This window comes from Xenia sp. Carnegie-2017, unplaced genomic scaffold, assembly GCF_021976095.1.
Source record: "Xenia sp. Carnegie-2017 unplaced genomic scaffold, XeniaSp_v1 HiC_scaffold_19, whole genome shotgun sequence".
NCBI lineage: Eukaryota > Metazoa > Cnidaria > Anthozoa > Malacalcyonacea > Xeniidae > Xenia > Xenia sp. Carnegie-2017.
In genome coordinates, this window is record NW_025813481.1 from 2,099,864 (window position 1) to 2,122,403 (window position 22,540).

General features: G+C 35.1%; 2 protein-coding genes and 1 long non-coding RNA gene across 6 annotated transcripts in view; all 3 read left to right on the forward strand.

The window, feature by feature from the left end:
- The window catches only part of LOC124438730, a 65,880-nt gene that overhangs the window by 33,570 nt on the left and 9,770 nt on the right, over nucleotides 1–22,540 (forward strand). Inside the window, exons 7-10 of the mRNA XM_046988929.1 lie at nucleotides 7,093–7,799; nucleotides 7,881–8,457; nucleotides 11,850–12,556; nucleotides 12,645–13,075. Coding sequence (XP_046844885.1) covers nucleotides 7,093–7,799; nucleotides 7,881–8,457; nucleotides 11,850–12,556; nucleotides 12,645–13,075 — 2,422 coding nt within the window. The remainder of the gene's footprint in view (nucleotides 1–7,092; nucleotides 7,800–7,880; nucleotides 8,458–11,849; nucleotides 12,557–12,644; nucleotides 13,076–22,540) is intronic.
- LOC124438543 lies at nucleotides 980–3,027 on the forward strand. The gene is made up of 2 exons (XR_006946127.1): nucleotides 980–2,155; nucleotides 2,224–3,027. It is a non-coding gene; the product is annotated as an uncharacterized LOC124438543 (long non-coding RNA).
- Nucleotides 3,390–6,185, forward strand: LOC124438537. 4 transcript variants are annotated; one of them, XR_006946126.1, is made up of 5 exons: nucleotides 3,390–3,986; nucleotides 4,314–4,461; nucleotides 4,865–5,132; nucleotides 5,591–5,700; nucleotides 6,077–6,185. XR_006946126.1 is itself a non-coding variant. In XM_046988707.1 (4 exons), exons 1-4 carry the CDS (start codon nucleotides 3,942–3,944, stop codon nucleotides 5,640–5,642), a joined length of 513 nt encoding a protein of 170 aa, XP_046844663.1. In that variant the 5' UTR covers nucleotides 3,390–3,941; the 3' UTR covers nucleotides 5,643–5,951. The 4 variants fall into 4 exon arrangements, 3 of the variants coding, with proteins under 3 accessions (XP_046844663.1, XP_046844661.1, XP_046844664.1); XM_046988707.1 differs by lacking the exon at nucleotides 6,077–6,185 and having other exon boundaries at nucleotides 5,591–5,951; XM_046988705.1 differs by lacking the exons at nucleotides 5,591–5,700; nucleotides 6,077–6,185 and adding an exon at nucleotides 5,255–5,582.

Here is a 22,540-nt window from a genome sequence, read left to right on the forward strand (position 1 = left end):
CATCCATCTTACAATTGCCACTGTGAATTTGGCACCACGATGGGCACCCACATATGGCACCACATTCAACACAACAGTCATCAAAATAATCATCATCATATTCAACTAAAATTTATCATTCAAAATAGACCAGGCAGAGGGAGTAAGTCCCTCCCTCAACAGGACTTTATTGTTTTATTGTTTTTATCAATAAATTTCAGTTGAATGCGGTGATGAATTGTGCTGATGATTGTGCTGTTGAAAGTAGTGCCAAACTCATATTAGTACCAAATATGCAGTGCCACATGACAGCCCTCGTCTGCCTCATGTCCAATCTTTGGGTAGTGCGTGCACTGGTTCTCGACCGGGATTTTTTTCTCGACCGGGATTTTTTTTCTCGACCGAGATTTTTTTCTCGACCGGGATTTTTCTCGACCGAGATTTTTTTCTCGACCGGGATTTTTTCTCGACTAGGCCGTATTCTGTATCAAGAAAATGTGCTAAAAAATGATTTCTAAATGCCGAAATTCATGACTACATAAAAATCACAGAAAACTACTTATTTTTAATGACTGAATATGATTTAAGTTGTTAGCATCTCTTGAAATTGCAATCTTTGGAGTTTCAGTACTCCAAAGTTTCATAATATTCGCTTAAAGTTTTACCTGTCGCCATCTTGTTTTATTTGTGAAACTGATGACAATATAGCAAAAATTGCGTGTGCACTGTTACATGATAGCAACTACTATCATGTAATATCATTTATAAACTACTATTATATTATATTATATTACTAAGCATTCCATATTTTTATATTTTAACTTTAAAATCCATTTTGCAATGACATTACTAATTAGGACATAATCTAGAAGCTTGCTTGCATGCGCTAGAAGCTTGCTTACATGCGTAAACATATTTTGAAACCGCAACCGCATTTGTTGTTATTGTGGTTAACTATTTAGTGCTGTAACATACTATATTGCGTATGGGACGTAGGTCACAAAACCACAATACTTCCCATTAGATATTATATATATATGAGTAGTTTACACCACTGAGTACAACCTACGAGGACAACCTACGAGCACAAGCTACGAGGAGATAAACTTAGGAGGCATAGACTACCGAAGTAGTTTGACAAGCTACAATCTACCAGACAACTATCTTGGCATTTATGCCATAACTATCTTTTGGCTTTTGTGCCTTTAATCTATTTGGAAAACTGTTGTGAGTCATTGTTGGACTCACGAACGCTCAAGAATAAAGACTCACGGTTGTACTCAGACAGAGGAGATAAGTTTTATTCATACTTATTGATATTATAATTAAGACACTTATCCACTTTAATATTTACGCGTTGGTTAATAAATTGTTTGAGAAATATAACTGGTTCACACTATCTTTGTTGCGTGTGGAAATAGAACCAAAATTAATAGTTATTCTTTCGGGACCACGCACGTAACATGCACAATGATCAAAACAACAAAAAGGCGAGCTTGCGGGGATGTGTAATCCATTTTAAAGGTGAAAATGGGCCATTGACTGATTTTACCGAGACATCTTTGAAAAAAGTTTTACATTGTCACGAGCTTTGGTTACTATACAATGGTGAGCAAAAAGACATCGCTGAAAAGAACAAAAATTTGATGAAAAAAATTCAGTCCATGAAAAGTCCTTTGGCTGAGTACCGTGGAGAGTTAAAGTACCATAGAAATTGCTATGCAAAGTTCACCAATGTCGGCCTGATTAGACGGGCTGAAAAAAGAATGAGCAAAAAGTTTGAAGCTTCAGCAGCCCACTGTCGATGAAAACTATATACAAGAAAATAAGTCGACAGATGTAAATGAGCCTCACACGAAACTGCTACGATCATCCTCGTTTTGTCATGACAGTTCTAAACCTCCGATAAGAACTAAAGCAGTTTTGCCATCAATAGGCATAATAAGCAAGCAAGAAAAGTCCTTCGTCACTCAATCGGTAAATAATGTAACAAATAAACCAATATGTTACAGGTATTCCAATACCTGTTTTGTAACATCATGTTCTGTACTTAATCTACCTACTATATGATTTTACTTTTGTTGTCTTACTGATGGTGAGGAAAGTCCAATTTTTCTACAATTTGGTAAAGATCTTTATTTATTGACAAGAGTTCAGCGATAGTTAATGCTTCAAGGTAAATGTAAATATATTTTTGCTACTATTGTCTTTTTTGCATTTGCTTTGTATTTCTTTCGGTCCTAGGTACACTCTCGTTGCATCTGGCAAGTGTTCGGACGAATGCCTTCCCCCGAATGCAGATAGCATGCTTTTGCACATTAAGAGAGCCAACTACCAAGCAGCCATCTGGAAGAATAGTTTGCAATCGCACATTAATGTTCAACCTCCTGTGAGCCATGGATGGCATATGAAAAATGGTCAGTTAGAGATTCTTTGGATGACTGGACCATCTGCTCCAGATACACTTATTGAATGCATGACATGCAAGTGTAAAGCTGGTTGCAAGAATCTTCGATGCTCGTGCGTGAAGTCTGGTTTGCAATGTACTGATATTTGCGGTTGTTCTGACTGCAGTAACTACGCCTCTGAAGATGACGGCCCAATAAAAGAGCCGGATGAGTGCGATGATAGCGATTACGATGATGCCGACGATACACATGAAAACTTCATAAACGATTTCAATGAAATATTCTATTAAGAATGCACTGCTCAGCAGTGTGTACAGCAGGAGCTAGATGGCGACCAAAGGATTCTGAGTACGCAATCTCATGTGCCAATTTATTATCGTTATATTATTTACACAAAAAGATGAAGGACTCCTTCGCAATTCAATTTCAAGAATTGTTTTTTCATTTTTTAGTCTTTTTGTCCATCAAGCAGCTATGGAAGATTAATAGCTAAACATATCATTTCAAATTAACTTAGAAAGATTGACCTTAATCATAATTTAGCACCGTTGTTTTGAATATGAGCCAGCAAATTTAGCGAATTTCACACAAAACAATATGGCGGATATAGAAAATAAATGTCGAATTTTTGATGGCTCTAGCTCTCTTGATTGCAACTTTTCGGGATGTAAACAGGCAGATTTATGTTAAGTGAGTACATATCAGTACATCTATGTTGTTTTTACTTAGTCATGAATTTCTGCATCTCAACCTGAACAACAATCCACCATAGAATACGGCCTAGACCGAGATTTTTTTCTCGACCGGGATTTTTTTTCTCGACCGGGATTTTTTTCTCGACCGGGATTTTTTTCTCGACCGGGAATTTTTTCTCACAATATATTTGCTTTTCTGAACTACCATCTGCAAATTCTCAATGATAAACACGTGTTTCTCAACATCGGTTTGCTTTCTCAACGGAGATTTTTTTCTCGACCACTTTTTTTCCGAAATGGCTTGCCATACCCGACCAAGTAATAAAATCTATAGTGGGAATATCTGTAATCTGATTGGTTGAGAGTAGCTGTGAACACACTCAAACGTTTAACAACATCTAGTCGGGCTTATTTTCAAAAGCGTGACTTGAAGTTTGAGCTTTCGAAATATACGTTCGGAAATCATGATAACTTACATTACAATGGCTTCGGCTAATGAAATCGATATAATAAGTGAACTATAAAAGAAACCCTTTTCTGTTCGACAATCAGGTGAGCGAAATATACTCGTAAAGCAGCGGCCAATTCCAAATTTACAAGCGACTACAGGCAATAGAAGCTTTCAGGAAAGTTGGTACTCGAAGAAAGATTGACTTTGTGGTAGCTCAGAAAAGAATGCATTTTTCTGTTGGCCTTGTCTTTTATTTTGCCCTGGATCGTCATCTTCATGGACGCAGATGGGATTCAAAAACATGAAGAATTTCTTATCCGATTGTAAGAAGCATGAGAAGGCAAAAACGCACATGGTGCCTACAAGACCTGGAAGACCTACGGTTTTCAGCCTCGTATCGACTGTCTCATGTCACAAACTGGACGTGAAGAGATTCAGCGTCATAACGAGGAGGTAAGGCAAAACAGGGAAATGTTGAAAACCATAACAGAAGCTGTTTTATACTTGTCTAGGCAAGAGCTTGCATTTAGGGGGCATGATGAATCTAGTAGCAGCATGAATAAAGGAAATTATAGAGAGCTACTTGAAAGTTTTGCCAAGATGGATTCTGTTTTTGAAAGGCGATTACATGGAAGGCTTGCTGAAACCCACCTTTCTGGGGGTGGGCATTTTACTGGAGTCTCTCCTGATATTCAGAATGATTTGATTGATTGTCTTGATAAGATAATAGAGGATGAGATTTTAAAGGAAATATATTTCTGCACTTTCTTAACTATACAGGCTGATGAGGCAACTGATGTTTCTACCAAAGAACAATTGAGTGTAATTGTTCGAATGGACAAAGGGGAAAGTGTCATTGAAAGACAGCTTGGGTTTGTTGATGTTAGTTGTGATAGGACTGCAACTGCTATATCATCAGTGGTTAAGGGTGAGTTAAGTCAATATAATAATGTGAAAGAGAAATTTATTGGACAGACTTATGATGGTGCATCTGTTATGTCTGGTCATCTCAATGGTGTTCAAGCTCAAGTTCAGCAGGATTATCCTTATGCTCAATTTGTTCACTGTGCTGCCCATAGACTAAATCTAGTATTATGTCAAGCTGCATCCTCCATCTCACCTGTTAAGATTTTCTTTGTTAATATTAGTGCTTTCTGCACCTTTACTAGCAATTCCCCCCAAAAGAAAAGCTTTACTATCATCCCATAGGCTTGAGTTTCCTAGTCCTGGTGACACAAGATGGTATTATAGGGCTCATGTCATCAATGTCTTGCATTCTAACTGTGAGAAACTGATAGACATATTTGAAAATCTTACTGATAATCCAATAGGTTGGGATGATGAAACGTTAAGTAAGGTTACTGGTTTACTTGGCTACCTTAATGGCTTCTTGTTTTGTTTCTTGGTACATGTTTTCCAGAGAATTCTTGAGCAGTCATCCATACTTTATTCTATGTTGCAAGACAAGGACACTGACTTTCATTATGGAATGAGTAGGTTTGAGAGATTCAAGGCCTTTGTTGCTTCTCTGAGAAATGATACAGAATATTGTCAGGTGTACGACCTGGCTGTTGAGAAAGTGGGACCACCAGTAACCAGGTATGACCAACGGCATAATTAAAAACAAATGTATTTTGAAATTCTTGACACAATTGTGACTATGCTGACTGAGCGATTTCAGGATATGGATTGTTTTAGATTTTTGACCTTGTTAACCCTAGGGTGTTTAAGATGTGGATAGGTGAAGTGCCCTCAGAAAAGATTAATCTTCTAAAGGAGGTTTATGGTGATATGTTTGACATACCAATGCTAGTTAGCCAACTTTGTTTTATTTACAGAGATAAAGACTTTCACTGTGATTCATGATATGAATTATTGAAATATATTTTTCAGTTCCATTATCAATCTAGTATTCCAGAAGTTGTAAAACTGTTAAAGATAAATGGGGTTTTGTCAATTACAAGTGCTTCAGTTAAGAGCTCATTTTCTTGTTTGAAGAGGGTAAAAAATTATCTTAGAAATACTATGAGCCAAGGACGTTTTAGTTCTCTTTGCTGGATTTCCATTCACAAAGACATACTGTCAGAGAAAGAAGACGCCAACACATGATGAGGTAGTAAAGAAGTTCATTGAAAAACCACGAAGACTTGCTTTCTTATACAAATAGGTATTCGTATATGGCTGATAGCAAGCTGATGATGTCTTACGTCCATGGCATGTGAGAATTTTTCCGGGAACTTTTTAATGCAGTCAATGATGATTGTCATTTCAGCACGACAATTTCATCACAACTTTTGATAGTTGTTGATGACAAATCTGAGCCTTTTTCGGTTCTTTTGTCAAAGTTTCTTTACAAGATGTACATAGGTATCTATTTATGTATGTGGTGTTGAGATAATAAATCACATATCTGCAACTATTTTTGAACTGTTTCTCTGCTTTACTATAAGATCCTTCGGCAATTTAAAATAACCAAAATGGTTCTATTTCCTGCATAAATATCACGCATTTGCTTTCTAAGATAGCCGTTTCCGACGTTCTAGGGAGTCTAAATTCGGAAAATTTTCTCGCTCGGCGCCAACCATGGTGGCGCCTCGTGAGCCCGACCAAATGTTTTTCGCTAGCTACGCCACTGGATGCAGATAACACAAAAAATCTATCAATATTGCAAAAAGTTTCATAAAATTACTTTTAAACTCGTAGAAATTTGATTTCAGTAAACACTTAACTATTTCCGAGCTTTAAATAACGTAAATTACTACTTTTTGTGCGTTTGCCTACGAGCAAACGAGCTCTTATTCTCCAGAACATAATGGTATTGCAGAGCGTTTGACTAGGACAATCACAGTATTAAATCGATCACTGATGACGCTGTCTTGTTGGTTATATAAACACACAGAAACGCAATAAATTTCACTTAAAGTTCACATTCTGTTGTTATATATATAGTTCAAGAAGATCGACGATGGTGATGTTCATTTTCTACTGGGAATGTTGATCTGCGATTACTTTAAGAAGATTTTCAACCAATTTGGGGTGGAGAAATGCAAACGCATGTACACGTGTCAAACCGTCGAAAAAAATTTTAGATTTCTCAGACGATGAAAAGATTTAGTAAAAGTCTTTTTTGCTAAATCTCCTTCGGTTTACAGGACTTTTAATCACAAATATCCCTGCGCTTACTTACAATAAAGTTGCTTCTTATTTTCATCTCAAATAATTTACCAATGTACTATATAATATCACAGGGATTGGCATTATGATTGAATGTTGACAATACCATTGAATGAAAGTAATATCCGATCAAACTCGAAGGAATTTCCGATCTGTCTCTTGAGTAAAATTTCACTGCCCGAAATTAAGATTAGCCTTTTTGAAAAAAAATGAATACATTACCATTTAATGTATTGAATAATATACCAAAAAGCTGAGCCTATACTATTATGTTATTCGGACGTATTCGAATCTTGTGTGCGATGAATTACTTTCAGTTTACTTCCACATGTTTGATTATTTTCATCCCTTATCCCTAAATTTAATACTTTTACATAATTTTTAGACTTGCAGTTGAAAGAATGGAAGTGTTTTGATCAATCGATAAAGCACAAAGAGATGCTCTTAAAATTGATTAAGTATGGACGCGACCCAGATATCAAGGTTGAACGTTTGAACGACGTACGTGTAATTTTATCGGACGAGTTTTGTATCGGCAAAGGAAATTATGGAACCCGTGTTTATCTTGGACTGAAAAAGGATGGTTATGGAAAAGCAGTGAAACGAATTCGTCGAGATAGCTGCATGAAAATAGCGGAGAATGAAAAGAAAATTTTGAATGAGGGAAACGCAAAGTACTCGCAATATGTTGTGAATTATTCCTACTACGAAGAAATCCTTGGAACAGAATATGTCTATTTGATACTTGATCTATGTGAAGAATCGCTGGAGAGTTTTGTAAAATCTTCTTTGGTGGATCTTCAAAAATCTCTTCCCGAAATTCTCAAGCAAATTTTAAAAGGATTAGCTGATCTTCATAGAGGTCCGCGTCCAATTCTTCATCGTGATTTGAAACCTTCCAATGTTCTACGAAACGCACGAGGAAAATTTCAGATAGCCGACTTTGGTATCAGTCGAGTATTGAAGGATGGCTCTATGACATATACAAGCAACACTTACAGGGAAACTGAGTATTGGATGGCTCCTGAATCATATCGTGAAAATGATGAGTCGGTTGATAAAGCACGTTACAAAAAAGAGTCTGATGTGATGGTAGGTGTAGAAATGTAACTTTGAATAATGAAATTCAATTTTTGGCATTCGTTCACACTTTCACCTATTCATTGATTTTAGAATGCAGGAATGGTGGCTTATTATGTTGCAACGAAAGGGGAGCATGCTTTTGGAACTGAAAAGAATAGACTGAAAAACTTGTTAGATGGAAACCCTGTAGGATTGGAAGAAATTGGTGATTGTCAACTTAGAGATCTTCTTTCATGGATGCTGCAACATAAACCCGAAGACAGACCATCTGCCAAAGAAGCGTTAAAACATCCATATCTGCAATCTGCTGAAGAGAACTTTGATATGTTGTGTGATGTGGTGAATCAACTAGAGATAGAGATAAGGGATCCTCTTAACTCAGGTGTCCATAAGCAGTTAAATCATCCAAAAAATTGGATGGACCGTATCGACGTAGAAATTTTTAACAATTTCAATGACTTTGACCTTACATGGTTAGGCTGCTTAAAATTTTTACAAAACTTTCGCGAGCATTGGCAAGATGAACCTCATCCACAACTGCCGCCAAGTGAGGGGAACTATAAAAAGTATTTCCTGCATATTTTTCCGGAGCTTCCTCTTCTGGTGCACAAAATCATAATGTATATCGAAGGGAAATCCACTCCAGCTCTGAAAAAACACTTTGCTAGTAAGTTAACCATTAAAATATTTCTTTTTCATCAATGATGTAGCTAATCAATCTCTAAAATATCCAAGTGTGAAAAATGCAACCTAGTCAGTCAGTTATTCCGGTTATACAGTCGAATTGTAAATTTCTGCGTTTGATTTGTCGCGATATGTTTGTTCATTAGTGCATCAAAGATTGTCATGAACAAGCTAACCATTTTAAAAATTTTAACTCCAGCATCCCCTTTGACGGTATGAAATGGTTAAAACGCAAATATATTTTTAACATATACTAATATTGATATGGAGATAAACAAGGAGTGAGTGTTTGCAGGGACGGTGAAGCAACATTAATGAACTGCCGGGCTAAGTCTTCAATTCTACTATGGAGTTTTGAAAAACACCTCTTAACAACGACTTCAGCTCAGTCTAAATATATTTTTTGCAAATATATTTTTATAAATATATGTTTTGAATGTTCCAATATCAGCAATGTACATGGAAATAAATAATGAACATTTCCTAAGAAATTTGTCTCCACAGGGGCAATACATCCTAGTAAATATGGTTTTAATTCGGAAATTTGGCCCCCCTTACAAACTTTAACATCCATTTCAAAAATGGTGCAATTTTTTCATAACCAAGATCACAGGTGGTCTAACATAATACAAGTTATGTAGATCTATACATTTAGTCACATAATATCAAACTAATCAAAATAACTAACGCAATTTGGTGATGACGTCATGTGAATATTAACGCCAATAAAGTGTGAGTAAAAAGCAAATCAAAGACTTGAATCACTTACATATTTCATACATATATTCTGCAAACGCATCTCCGCTGTGTTAAACTCTGTCCTCACTTATGCGTTTTCTGTTAAAAATTTATATTTTTTTATGCTTTTTGGCCATCCGTCCACACTGAAACGCTCAAAAAAGGACACGCTGCCAAATGAAAACGTATAGATTTGAAAACGCTGTCAAAAATGGAGGGATTTGAAAATGCGTGCGTTTTGTTTTAATGTGGACAGTCAAAAAACGGAGCCTTTTGAGAGCGATGACGTCAATGACTACTTTTTTGGCATTTTTAACATTAAATACAAGTTTCGCGAGCCTTAGCGATGTGCTTTTGAGGTTGTATATTTGTTTAATCCCTATTTTGGAAGTTAATATTTTGTTTCCTAGCTTGTATTGATAACTTATAAAAGGAGAATGTTGACTCTTCAAACATTGGTTTTTTCCAGTGGTTCACACAACCACTATCGAATAAATAAGCCATATGAAAGAAGGCCAGGAAGATTTTGGGTTTGTCCAGGAAGAACAAGCGCGTGATGGAATAACTTTGTATATGAAATTATGAATTACTCGCCTTGGAAGATATATTTAATACCGCAAGATGTCTCAAAAACTGTGGGCGCTTTATGTATAAGCACGCGCAGTTTATTATTTAACACACTTTTAATTCAGTAATTGCTTTTAATTTTGAAAACGCATTAGTGTGGACAGATTCAGATAAGACAAAAATCTGTCAATGTTGCAAAAAGTTTCATAAATAACTTTTAAACTCTTCGAAATTCGATTTTAGTAAACACTTAACTATTTCCGAGCTTTAAATAACGTAAATTACTACCTTTTGTGCGTTTGCAGATTGTGTTACGAAGTGATTGAGTCATTTAAGCCTTTATGCTTTTTAATTTCTAGAATGATTTTCATGAGTCATTACTTTAGTTATACTCACGCTTGAACATTAACATGCTCGCCAACTCATAATAACCGGCATTGCTGAAGTGCAATAATTTTTTTGATTTGTTTGTTATTAAATGTATACGTCCACATAATTTGTCACATCTTAAATTGGCTGTAATTTAAGTTTTGGAAAAAATTGCACCATTTTCTTGATAAAGTTAAAGTTCTTACTTAGGGGGGGCAAATTTCGGAAGAGGGCCCTAAATTTTTTGGGGGGTGTCAAATTTCTCATGAGATCAGGCTTTCGAGAGGCCCGTAGTATTTAGACATAATTAGTTTTTACTTTATGCTCTTCTGGACAAAATAAATGTGCAAAATTTAGACTATTTATGATGTTGAAAACCGTACAAGCGTAAGAAATATTATACATCATGTTATACATCATTGAAAATAATGAATTTTGGCAATTGAGACAAAAGACATCAAACGGCTCACTTTATCAACAAATTAGTGAAAAATGATCAAAGAGGAAGATATGCTCAATGAGATGAAATATGGTGCAGTCAAAGAAATCCGAAAGCCAAATAAAGTAAAAGGAACTTTCATCACGAAATTTGCACAAAGCAAGTTTTTACAGAGCAAGAAACACTTTTTCGTATTGTATTATATATAAACGCATGCTTTCAGGGATAAAAGAAATTAAATATTCTGCTGACCAATGCGAGGTTTAGTAACGTCAAAGAAAATTGAGGATGGACGTTTACGACTAAATATCCTCATTCCTATATTTGCGGTAACATATTTCTGTTGTAATAAAAGAAACCGAGGCGACCATATCTGTTGACCGACGCAGACTTGTATATTCCATTATCGACTGTTGGTATAAATGATTCTACCTCAACTGCTATCTCCAAATACACTTTAGCATCAGTTGAACAAGTTTAAGAAATTCGTGTGCTATACTTTAAGTCAAACAGAAGATCATAAAATGAAAGCTTTAAGAAGTGATATTTGTGGTGAATATTGTGTAGAGGCGTTTCTTTGGTTTTGTACTGCAAAGGTTTTGTACAATAACCTACGAGCTCTTATTCTCCAGAGCATAATGGTATTGCAGAGCGTTTGACCAGGCCAATCACAGCATTGAATCAACCAGTGATGACGCTGTCTTGTTGGTTACACAAACAGACAGAAACGCAATAAATTTCACTTAAAGTTCACATTCTGGTGTTATATATATAGTTCAAGAAGATTGACGATTGCAATGTTCATTTTCTACTGGGAATGTTGATCTGCGATTACTTTAAGAAGATTTTCAACCAATTTGAGATGGAGAAATGCAAACGCATGTACACCTGTCAAACCGTCGAAAAAAATTTTAGATTTCTCAGACGATGAAAAGATTTTGTAAAATTCTCTTTTGCTAAATCTCCCTCTGTTTGTAGGACTTTTAATCACAAATATCCCTCCGTTTACTTACAATAAAGTTGCTTCTTATTTTCAACTCAAATAATTTACCAATGTACTATATAATATTACAGGGATTGGCATTATGATTGAATGTGGACAATACCATTGAATGAAAGTAATATCCGATCAAACTTGAAGGAATTTCCTATCTGTATCTTGAGTAAAATTGTTCCCTTATCCCTAAATTGTTCCCTTATCCCTAAATGTTGATTATTTTCTTCCCTTATCCCTAAATGTAATACTTTTAAATAATTTTTAGACTTGCAGTTGAAAGAATGGAAGTATTTTGATCAATCAATAAAGCACAAAGAGATGTTCTTAAAATTAATTAAGTATGGACGCGACCCAGGTATGAGGGTTAAATGTGTGAACGACGTACGTGTAGTTTTCTCGGACGAGTTTTGCATTGGCAGAGGAAATAATGAAACCCGTATTTATCTTGGACTGAGCAAGGATGGTTATGGAAAAGCAGTGAAACGAGTATTTCGAGATAACTGTACCAAAGAAGCAGTGAACGAAATGAAAATTTTGAATGAAATCAAAGCCAAGAAGTCGAGTTATGTTGTGAATTATTACCACTTTGAAGAAGATACCGGAACTGAATATGTCTATTTGATACTTGACCTATGTGAAGAATCGCTGGAGGGTTTTGTAAAATCTTCTACTTTGGAGGATCTTCAACAATCTCTTCCCGAAATTCTCAAGCAAATTTTAAAAGGATTAGCTGATCTTCATAGTGAACCAAATCCTATTCTTCATCGTGACTTAAAACCATCTAATGTTCTTCGAGATTCACAAGGACAATATCTGATAGCTGACTTTGGTATTAGTCGAATATTGAAAAACGGCCTTAAGACACATGTAAGCAATGCTACTAAGGGAACTCACTATTGGATTGCTCCTGAATCGTACGTTGATGAAGAGTCATTTGATAAAGCACGATACAAACCAGAGTCTGATATAATGGTGGGTGTAAAAATATAACCATTTGCAAATTACTTCCAAATTTTTTAGAAATCTTTTGTTGACACTGTTATGTTTTTATATATTTTAGAGTGCAGGAATCGTGGCTTATTATGTTTCAACAAAAGGGAAACATCCTTTTGGACCTCGAGAAGATAGACTGAAAAACTTGCTAGATGGAAACCCTGTTGGATTGATGGAAATCGATGATGTTGTACTTAAAGATCTTCTTTCATGGATGCTACAACATTTACCAGAAGACAGGCCATCTGCCAAAAAGGCGTTAAAACACCCTTATCTACAACCAGACGAAGAGAAATTTAACATGCTGTGTGATATGGGGAACCAACCGGAAATGAAACAATCACAAGGTCAGAGTTCTCCAAATGCAGATGTTGTTGCGCAATTGTATGCTCCCATTGAATGGATGACGCGTATCGATGATGAAGTCTTGAAAGATTTCAAAACCTTTAAAAAGAATGTCAAAAAGAAAACTCTGACTTACGAGCCTACATGGGCAAGGTGTTTAAGATTCATAAGAAGAGTGAATGAGCATTGGAACGATAAACCTCGTACACATCTGTTGCGTTATGTCAAGGAAGGCAACTATGTAAATTATTTCTTGCAACGTTTTCCTGAACTGCCTCTTCTGGTGCACAAAATCATAAGGTCGACTGACTGGAAAACAAGACACGATCTTCAGAAACATTTTATAGCTTAGTCATACGAACAATTTTTTATGTTAAACAATGTAGCCAAATTAGGATTCCATGACACTATACAATGTCCCAATTTAGTTGTTATTTTTACTAAAAAGTTTTTTTCGTTTGATAATATTCAATATGCTAGTTTTAAGTACTTTATAAATGTTTTGCAGGATGTGAGCATTTTTTTTTGTTATTTTGTCAGAGGCTCCAGCAAGAGGGACGACTGCCAATAATATATTTCACATACTGGGGTTTCTGTAAACGTAACATGAAAGTTTCAGTTGAATAAAACATTGCGTTATGCATTGTATGTGACATTTTGGAGGTGTTACACTTCTCCCCCCACAAAAAAAATACTGCCAGCACCACTGTATGTTGCATCTAATGGAGAGCCAAAAATTTGAAACGTTTTTGCCATAATTAATATCTTTTTATACAAGTGTTTTCGTCTCTATCTCAAACCACTTTAATCTCATATATTTGCATATATTAATTACCGTGATGTTCATTTTATGAAATATTTTGTAAGCATTTAAATAAACAACAATATTTCTCAATTTTTTAATTTTAATGACAGACATGTTTCGACTTCACTACAAGCCATCTTAGTCGCAGATTTAAGATAAAAATATGATTGCCGCGGAGAAGTGTGGCAATTACCCCTACTTTTTCAATATCTCTTGCTTTGTAAACTGTAAAAGTATAAAAATCCGCCCCAGGAAAATACTTACATTTGATAAGTATGCATGCTTAACAGTATTTCGTGTCTCACCTTTGTTCCACCTTCAATTTTTTAATTGACGTTAGATTGATTAATTATAGCACGTTCGGACTGATTGCCGGAGTGCGATACCCTGTTTCTGGCAAAAATCTGCAGGTTGTTAACACTACGTAGTACCCACTAGTTTCGTCTATTTATAATTTCATGTTTTTTTTTGTAAACAAGTTTTAAAACCATGAGCTGAATGCATGCTTTTCTGTACACGTTACTAAGGTGTCGTCGTTCACATTAGTGCCCGTGCCTGAGCACTGTACTTGGGTAATACCTCTTTTCGTGGTGTCCAGACCCAGGCACTTATACACATGCACCATCAAAACTTTGTGTTCATATTGGTACCCGTGCCTGAACACCGTACCAGGGCACTCAGTCTGAACACACAAAATCAAACAAATTTTCTATATTGAATGATTACTGATAAAACTCTTGAAAACAATTTTGCTACATTGGCAACAACAATCCGACTCTGCCACCTTCTTTTGCCTCCCCCCCCCCTCCACTTTTCAAACCTCTCCGCGGCCTCTGTATCACCTCAACATTATTAATTTCTATCTTATACATTTCACAGATTCACACTGTATGATATAAATATCGTATTCCATCACACTGAAGGTGTCTTATAACTAAGTTGAAAATTATCTATCATTAAAAATAAAAAAATTGAAAAATATTATGGTGTATTTAAAATGTTTGTAAAGCATAGTACCTATTAGATCATATAGTACTGTTTTGGAGATACAGTGTCGCCTAGTCCCAACAAGAGCGAACTCTTCAAAAAAGAATTTCTAACCAAAGGGAAATTCGGTGTTTTTCACTATAAAAGGGCTCGTTCTGTTGTTTACAATCAGAGGCATAAGTTACATGTGCGTATGACGTTTGAAATAGTACTTGAAATTCCTTATCCATTCTTGAAGTAAATATATTTGTTTCCCGCTGCGATCTATAGAAATGCTTTACATTTATTATCAAACGATATTAATCTACGACGCATTTAACATACTTTGATGTTTATAATCTGTTTATAACAAAATGGCAACGAAATCAAAGTTTCTCAAATTTTCAAACACTTAAAGATCGTCGTATTAATTGTAAGTTTTCCAGACTTTGTTGTATTGTTAAATGAAGATATGATCTTCGCACTTTGCTGGACAATTTAAGCAATCGTCTCAGGACCTGAAAAAATCAGGTGACTCAATCCCGTTGTCCCAACAAAACTAAAGAATGGCACGCGTTAAATGTTAGGTTGAATACATGTGAAATATTTCATGATTATAATGTTTCATTTGCCAAGGTTAGTTCTGTTTCTCTTATTTATCTCTCTGTATTTAACTCTGTGTCTTTAACCTTATATTTTTTGTATACTTTTCGCCACAGCGATAAAAAAGAAAAAACTTTGTTGAGCCGATGAACTGTTCTAAAACATTTCATATTTTCTCTTGTCGGATGACGATGTAAATCGTTGCCGGAAATGACACGCAGGCAATTTAAAAAAAATAATTTTTGAGCAAGTTATCTTGGCATTATTTAAATCGATTGCACGATTTATCATTTGTGTCTAAACTTCTTTAACATTGTTTCTTCAAAATTTTGTTATTTGTGAATATTTATAAGAATTAGTTGGTTAACAGACAGTTTTTGAGCCACTGGCCATTAGGGCATTAACCGGGTGTTAAAACTCAGGTGAAATTGCTCGTATTTGTTGAGCGGTGAGAAAATAAGGACAAAAGGAAGTATTGAAGATTGTTGATAAATAGCATGGAAGTATAAGAAAATACATATAATAAATGTGTGAATAGTTGAATAAAAACATAAATAAATTATGAAATTTTAACAATGACAAGTCATATAGTCACTGATGTCGAAACTAACTATCGATTTGCCAAACACGATATGCAGTCTACGACATCGTGAAAATGGAGCAAAAATAATTGAAATATACAAATGACTTCACAAGAAAATCTATAATTTTGTTTGCGAATAACCATTTAGCTAGCAACTTTTAGCTATGTATAATTTTAATTGCATGCTTATTTACAGCAAAGGTTATGTCAAAGGATAAAGCATTCATACTTGCTTTTCAGCTATGCCTGCACATGTTTTCTACTCATGAAAAAACCCACAGCTAGTACGAAGTATAGCTGCTTTAGTAGGATAAGAATAGGACAAAATTCCAAAATAGTAGCAAGAGTTAGGTCTTGGTCATTGTCAAGTCACATATTCATTTATCCATGTCTTTGAAACAGATAACATATACTGTCGCAGAACACATTTACACAATTAAGAGCAAATTGGTTTATATCTATCATTTTTTAAGCTCAAGAATCTCCATCGATTAATTTTCTTTATTGTTTTAAATTGAATACCCAAAAAAACAGTCAATAAGACGTTATAAATTTTGCATTGCGTTAAATACGATAGCAAATGAGCGCCTAGAATCTACGTAGAAATAGATGAAACGAAAAATTTTTCTGTTCGCTTGTAACAAATAACAGTCGAAGTTAATTCACAGATACTCTTTCAACGCTTCTAAAAGAACCACTACATTTCCTGTGATTAATCCATAGTTGGGATTGGAAAGTTCCACTGAAGGAAAGTTGGAAACAATAATCAAGAGCTCAAACAAATATTTGCCGTATCACGAGAAGAGATAGGGATACGGCCGTGACAACAAGCAGCTATGCAGCTCTTGAAAGAAGGGAATTGTTCTATGAATAATGGCGATAATGAAACGGCTATTGAATATTACTAAAAATGTTTGAATTCTACCGACGATAATAGCCTGAAAACGATAGCATATTTTGGCCTTGGTAATGCTTACACGCTCTCTGATAAACGGAAGGAAGCAATAAACTGCTTTAATGATTGCTTGAATTTTTCATCAAAAGTGGAAAGTAAGTATTTTCAACATCAAATATACCTCGGGTTGGGGAGTGTTTATTGTACCACGAAAAGATTGGAGGAAGGCATAAAGAAAGATGAAATGGACTGTCTTTGCCATATTGCATTGGGAAGATTGAATAAGTTGCTAGAAAATTATAAGCAATCTTTGGAGCATTATAGAGGAGGGCTCTCTCTTATTGATTGCCAACGTCTACAACAGCAAGGAAATCGTCAAGGAAATCAAGAAGAACAACAACCACAACGTCAAAAAAAAGTTGGTGGTATAAACGTTAGTAAAGATTTCGTTGGCCATTACTTAAAGAACTTGTCAATTGTTACTTCAGATGGAATTGTGAATGGAGTGTTAGCTGTTTATTGGGAATTAGCAGAATTGTTTGATAAACTTGAAGATTGGAGTGAATCAACACGAATTTATGAAATTTATTTGGAGATTGTTACCAATGGCGAGGATATGGAGAAACAAAAAAATGCCATGCAGCGTCTAATGCAAATATACGAAAAGGAGGGGCGTCCTTTCTTAAAGAATTCAATAGAACTGCAATTACAAGACCTCGATAGGAAAAAGAAGAAAAAATGTACAGAATCAGATGAGTTCATCTTAGCTAAAAGACAAATTTTACTACGAAATGACATTTATTATAAATTTATTTAAACTACTTCTTTTAGAGTTTCACTAAAATTGTTCGCGACAAAATGTTTGTTATAAAATACGCAATTTTCTTTTAACTGAATTTTTGCTATTTGCTACCCTCCACTCTCTCCAAAACATTTTCTTTGAACGAGTGTTTTATGGCGGTTGTTCTACTTTTTTATATATGATTATCCATGCACATTTGCTCTCTATGAATGTAATACTTTTATTTCAATATCAGAATTGAAGTTACAAGAATGGAAATACCTTGGTGAATCAACAAAACATCAAGAATTATTCCAAAGACTTATTGAGTATGGGCGCGATGGCAATGACGAGGTCGAACAAATGAGCGATGTACGTGTAATTTTCTCAGACGAGTTTTGTATCGGCAAAGGAAGTAAAACACGTGTTTATCTTGGACTGGGAAAAGATGGTTACGGGAAAGCAGTGAAACGAATACGACGAGATAACAATCTTGCTCCGCATGAAAACACAGTTTTTAATGAAAGCGATGCACAGAAGTCAGAGTATGTTGTAAATTATTCTTACTTAGAACAAGAGAGTGGAACAGAATATGTATATTTGATACTTGATCTGTGTGAAGAATCGCTGCGGGATTTTGTACTGTCAGAAGCAAATTCTTCGACTTATCTTCAAAAATCTCTTCCCGAAATTCTTAGACAAATTTTAAAAGGATTAGCTGATCTTCACAGCGAGCCACGTCCTATTCTTCATCGAGATTTAAAACCTTCAAATGTTCTACGAGACGCACAAGGTAAATTTTTAATAGCCGACTTTGGTATTAGTCGAATATTGAAGGATGGCCGTACGACATATTTAAGCATTGCAAAAAGTGGCACTGAGTATTGGATGGCTCCTGAATCATATCATGAAAAAGATGAGTCGGTTGATAAAGCACGTTACAAAAAAGAGTCTGATGTGATGGTAGGTATAGAAATGTAACTTTGAATAATTAAATTCAATTTTTGACATTTCGTTCACACTTTCACCTTTTCATTGATTTTATAATGTAGGAATGGTGGCTTATTATGTTGCAACAAAAGGGAAACATCCTTTTGGACCTCCAGAGTATAGACTGAAAAACTTGTTAGATGGAAACCCTGTTGGATTGAAAGAAATTGGTGATTTTCAACTTCAAGATCTTCTTTCATGGATGCTGCAACATACACCCGAACTCAGACCATCTGCCAAAAAAGCGTTGAAACATCCATATCTGCAATCTGCTGAAGACAACTTTGATATGTTTTGTAATGTGGTGAATCAACTGGAGATAGAGATAAGTGATTCTCTCAACTCAGATGTCCATAAGTAGTTAAATAATCCAAAAAATTGGATGGACCGTATCGACGGAGAAATTTTTAACAATTTTAATGACTTTGACCCTACATGGTTAGGCTGCTTAAAATTTTTACAAAACGTTCGCGAGATTGGAAAGATGAACCTTATCCACAACTGCCGCCAAGTGAATGCATCTATAAAAAGTATTTCCTGCAAGTTTTGCCGGAGCTTCCTCTTCTAGTGAACAGAATCATAAGATATATCAAAAGGAAATCCACTGCAGGTCTGGAAGAACAATTTGGTGGTAAGTTAACCATTAAAATATTTCTTTTTCGTCAATGATGTAGCTAATCAATCTCTAAAATCTCTAAGTGTAAAAAATGCAACCTAGTCAGTCAGTTATTCCGGTTATACAGTCGAAGTGTAAATTTTCTGTGTTTGATTTGTCGTGATATGTTTGTTTATCAGTGCATCAAAGATTTTCATGAACAAGCTAACCATTTTAAAAATTTTATCTCCAGCATCCCCTTTGACGGTATGAAATGGTTAAAACGCAAATATATTTTCAGCTCACTTCCACATGTTTGATTATTTTCATCCCTTATCCCTAAATGTAATACTTTTACATAATTTTTAGAATTGCAGTTGAAAGAATAGAAGTATTTTGATCAATCAGGAAAGCACAAAGAGATGTTCGTAAAATTAATCAAGTATGGATGCGACCCAGGTATGAGGGTTAAATGTGTGAACGACGTACGTGTAGTTTTCTCGGACGAGTTTTGCATTGGCAGAGGAAATAATGAAACCCGTGTTTATCTTGGACTGAACAAGGATAGTTATGGAAAAGCAGTGAAACGAATACGTCGAGATAACTGTACCAAAAAAGCAGAGAACGAAATGAAAATTTTGAATCAAATCAAAGCAAAGAAGTCGAGTTATGTTGTGAATTATTACCACTTAGAAGAAGATACCTGAACTGAATATGCCTATTGGACACTTGACCTATGTGAAGAATCGCTGGAGAGTTTTGTAAAATCTTCTACTTTAGAGGATCTTTAACAATTTCTTCCCGAAATTCTCAAGCAAATTTTAAAAGGATTAGCTGACCTTCATAGCGAACCAAATCCTATTCTTCATCGTGATTTAAAACCATCTAATGTTCTTCGAGATGCAGAAGGACAATATCTAATCGCTGACTTTGGTATTAGCCGAATATTGAAAAATGGCCTTAAGACACATGTAAGCGATGCTACTAAAGGAATTCAGTATTGGATGGTTCCTGAATCGTACGTTGTTAATGAAGAGTCCGTTAATAAAACACGATACAAACCAGAGTCTGATGTAATGGTGGGTGTAAAAATATAACCATTTTCAAATTACTTCCAAATTTTTTAGAAATCTTTTGTTGACATTGTTATGTTTTTATATATTTTAGAATGCAGGAATGGTGGCTTATTATGTTGCAACAAAAGGGAAACATTCTTTTGGACCTCTAGAGTATAGACTGAAAAACTTGTTAGATGGAAACCCTGTTGGCTTAAAGGAAATCGACGACGTTCAACTTAAAGATCTACTTTCATGGATGTTACAACTTGTACCTGAACTAAGACCATCTGCCAACGAGGCGTTAAAACACCCTTATCTACAATCCTATGAGAAGAACTTTGATATGCTGTGTGATGTGGCAAACCAACCAGGGATAGAGATACCGTATTTTGTCATCCTCTTAACTCAGATGTGCATGAGCAGTTAAATGGTCTAGAAAATTGGATGGACCGTATTAAGCCTGAAGTCTTTAGTAATTTCAATAAAAGTCAATACGACTCCACATGGTTGGGTTGTTTAAAATTTTTGCAAAACGTTCACCAGAACTGGCATGATAAACCACTCATACATATCAAGGAAGGCAACTATGAAGAGTATTTCTTACGAGCTTTCCTAGAGCTTGCTCACCACTGCTTGTGATGTGCGATTTAGATGTGATGTTTTTAGTTGTAATGTGTGGGTGTAAATTGTGTATTGTCACTGTGAATTAGTGTGAAGTGTAATGTTTTTAGTTGATCGTATGTTTGCATTGTGAATAAGTCGTTTGTAAGGTGCCAGTAATTGCTGTGATCTGTTCAGGTTTTGTGCCGGTGATTGCTGTGGTTTGTTCCAAGTTGGTATACCAACTTTCTAATGTAAGCCTTTCTATAGTCAGTACTGTAAGTAATGCATTTTGCCGAATCCCAGTCTATGTTGTGCTTTGTGATTCGGTGATGTTCGGCAATGTGATTAGTTTTGTCTTGTTTCTTAGTAGCTCGTCTGTGTTCAGTAAAAGTGAATTGTGAAAACCATCATGATCAACGTGTCAGTTGCATGTATACGTTACACGTACACAAATGAACTTAAATAGAATATTGTTGAAAACATAATTTTAAAACATATTATTTCATTATTGATAACAAATAAAAGCCAATAATTATGTTTACGAACACATAGTTTCATTTAGCGTTTAAGTGGTAGCTAGATGCCCAGATGTTGGATCTAAGTTACCGTTTCCTTTAACTTTTTTTGTGACAGATAACTGTTTCAAAAGATATTTATGATGTGTTAAGTAAAAGTAAATTATTAGTTCTACGGAAAAACTTGCAATAAAACCCACGTTGTCATATTTCCACCCAAAAGATTAGAAACCACAAAGTAAGGTAGTTCAACTCACTGATTCAACTCCCTCTTTGCAAACACACGGTATTAGCATAACCATGCATGTAATATTGCAAGACCGAATAGCATACAATAAATGGTTACGTAAATGCAAATTTTAAATAAATTATCGCTCGCTGAAAGGTTTATTGGATCAAATATCCCAAAATTTTAGTCAGACCGACATTTTTCGTGTTTTATCCGTTTGTGGACCGACTTTTATTCATATTTTACAAAAGCTGGGTAGTGTAACATGTGATATACAAGTTTCTTTTCTTTATCATGTGTTTAGATGGAGATGATACTTTGGATGAACACTTTTGGATGAACACAAGCTTTTCAGAAGGTAACCTTAAAAACATTAGGTTCTTTAATTCTCCGAACTCTTTTCACCTCGACAGATGCTTTAATGTTTCATTTTTCAGTCTCAATGTTCCCGCATTTAAAGGGAACTTTACTGCATATTTACATAAGATCGTTACACTGGAATATTTGCATAAGATCGTTAAAAGGATGCAAAGCCGATGTGGGCAGCAAAAAATTAAAATGCATGCCAAAAAATGTTTTTTTTGAAAATGTTCTTGTGACTTAGATATTGGTTTGAGTCGTTTAAAAAATAACAAGCGTTGTTTTCAAAATGTCAGCGTTTTGACAGATCGCTATTTTTAACTACTACTTATATTATCATTTGGTAATGTTATTTATTTGCATTGTTCCAGCTTCGAAAAAAAGGGAACCTTCTGTACGTCAATAGAATGATAATGACAGTTTCGAAGACAGCGATGCAATGCCTTCATCATCTGGTAACAAAATTTTTATTTTTCAGAAAAATCATTCTTCATAGCTATTTTTAACTACTTCCGTTATAATGGTGCAAAATAATAAATTTTAAAAGGTTTACTCATTCATATACTTTCACCATTTTACGACGGTGAGATACTCAACTGTGAATCGAATGCAAAACATAAATATAAACTTTGTGC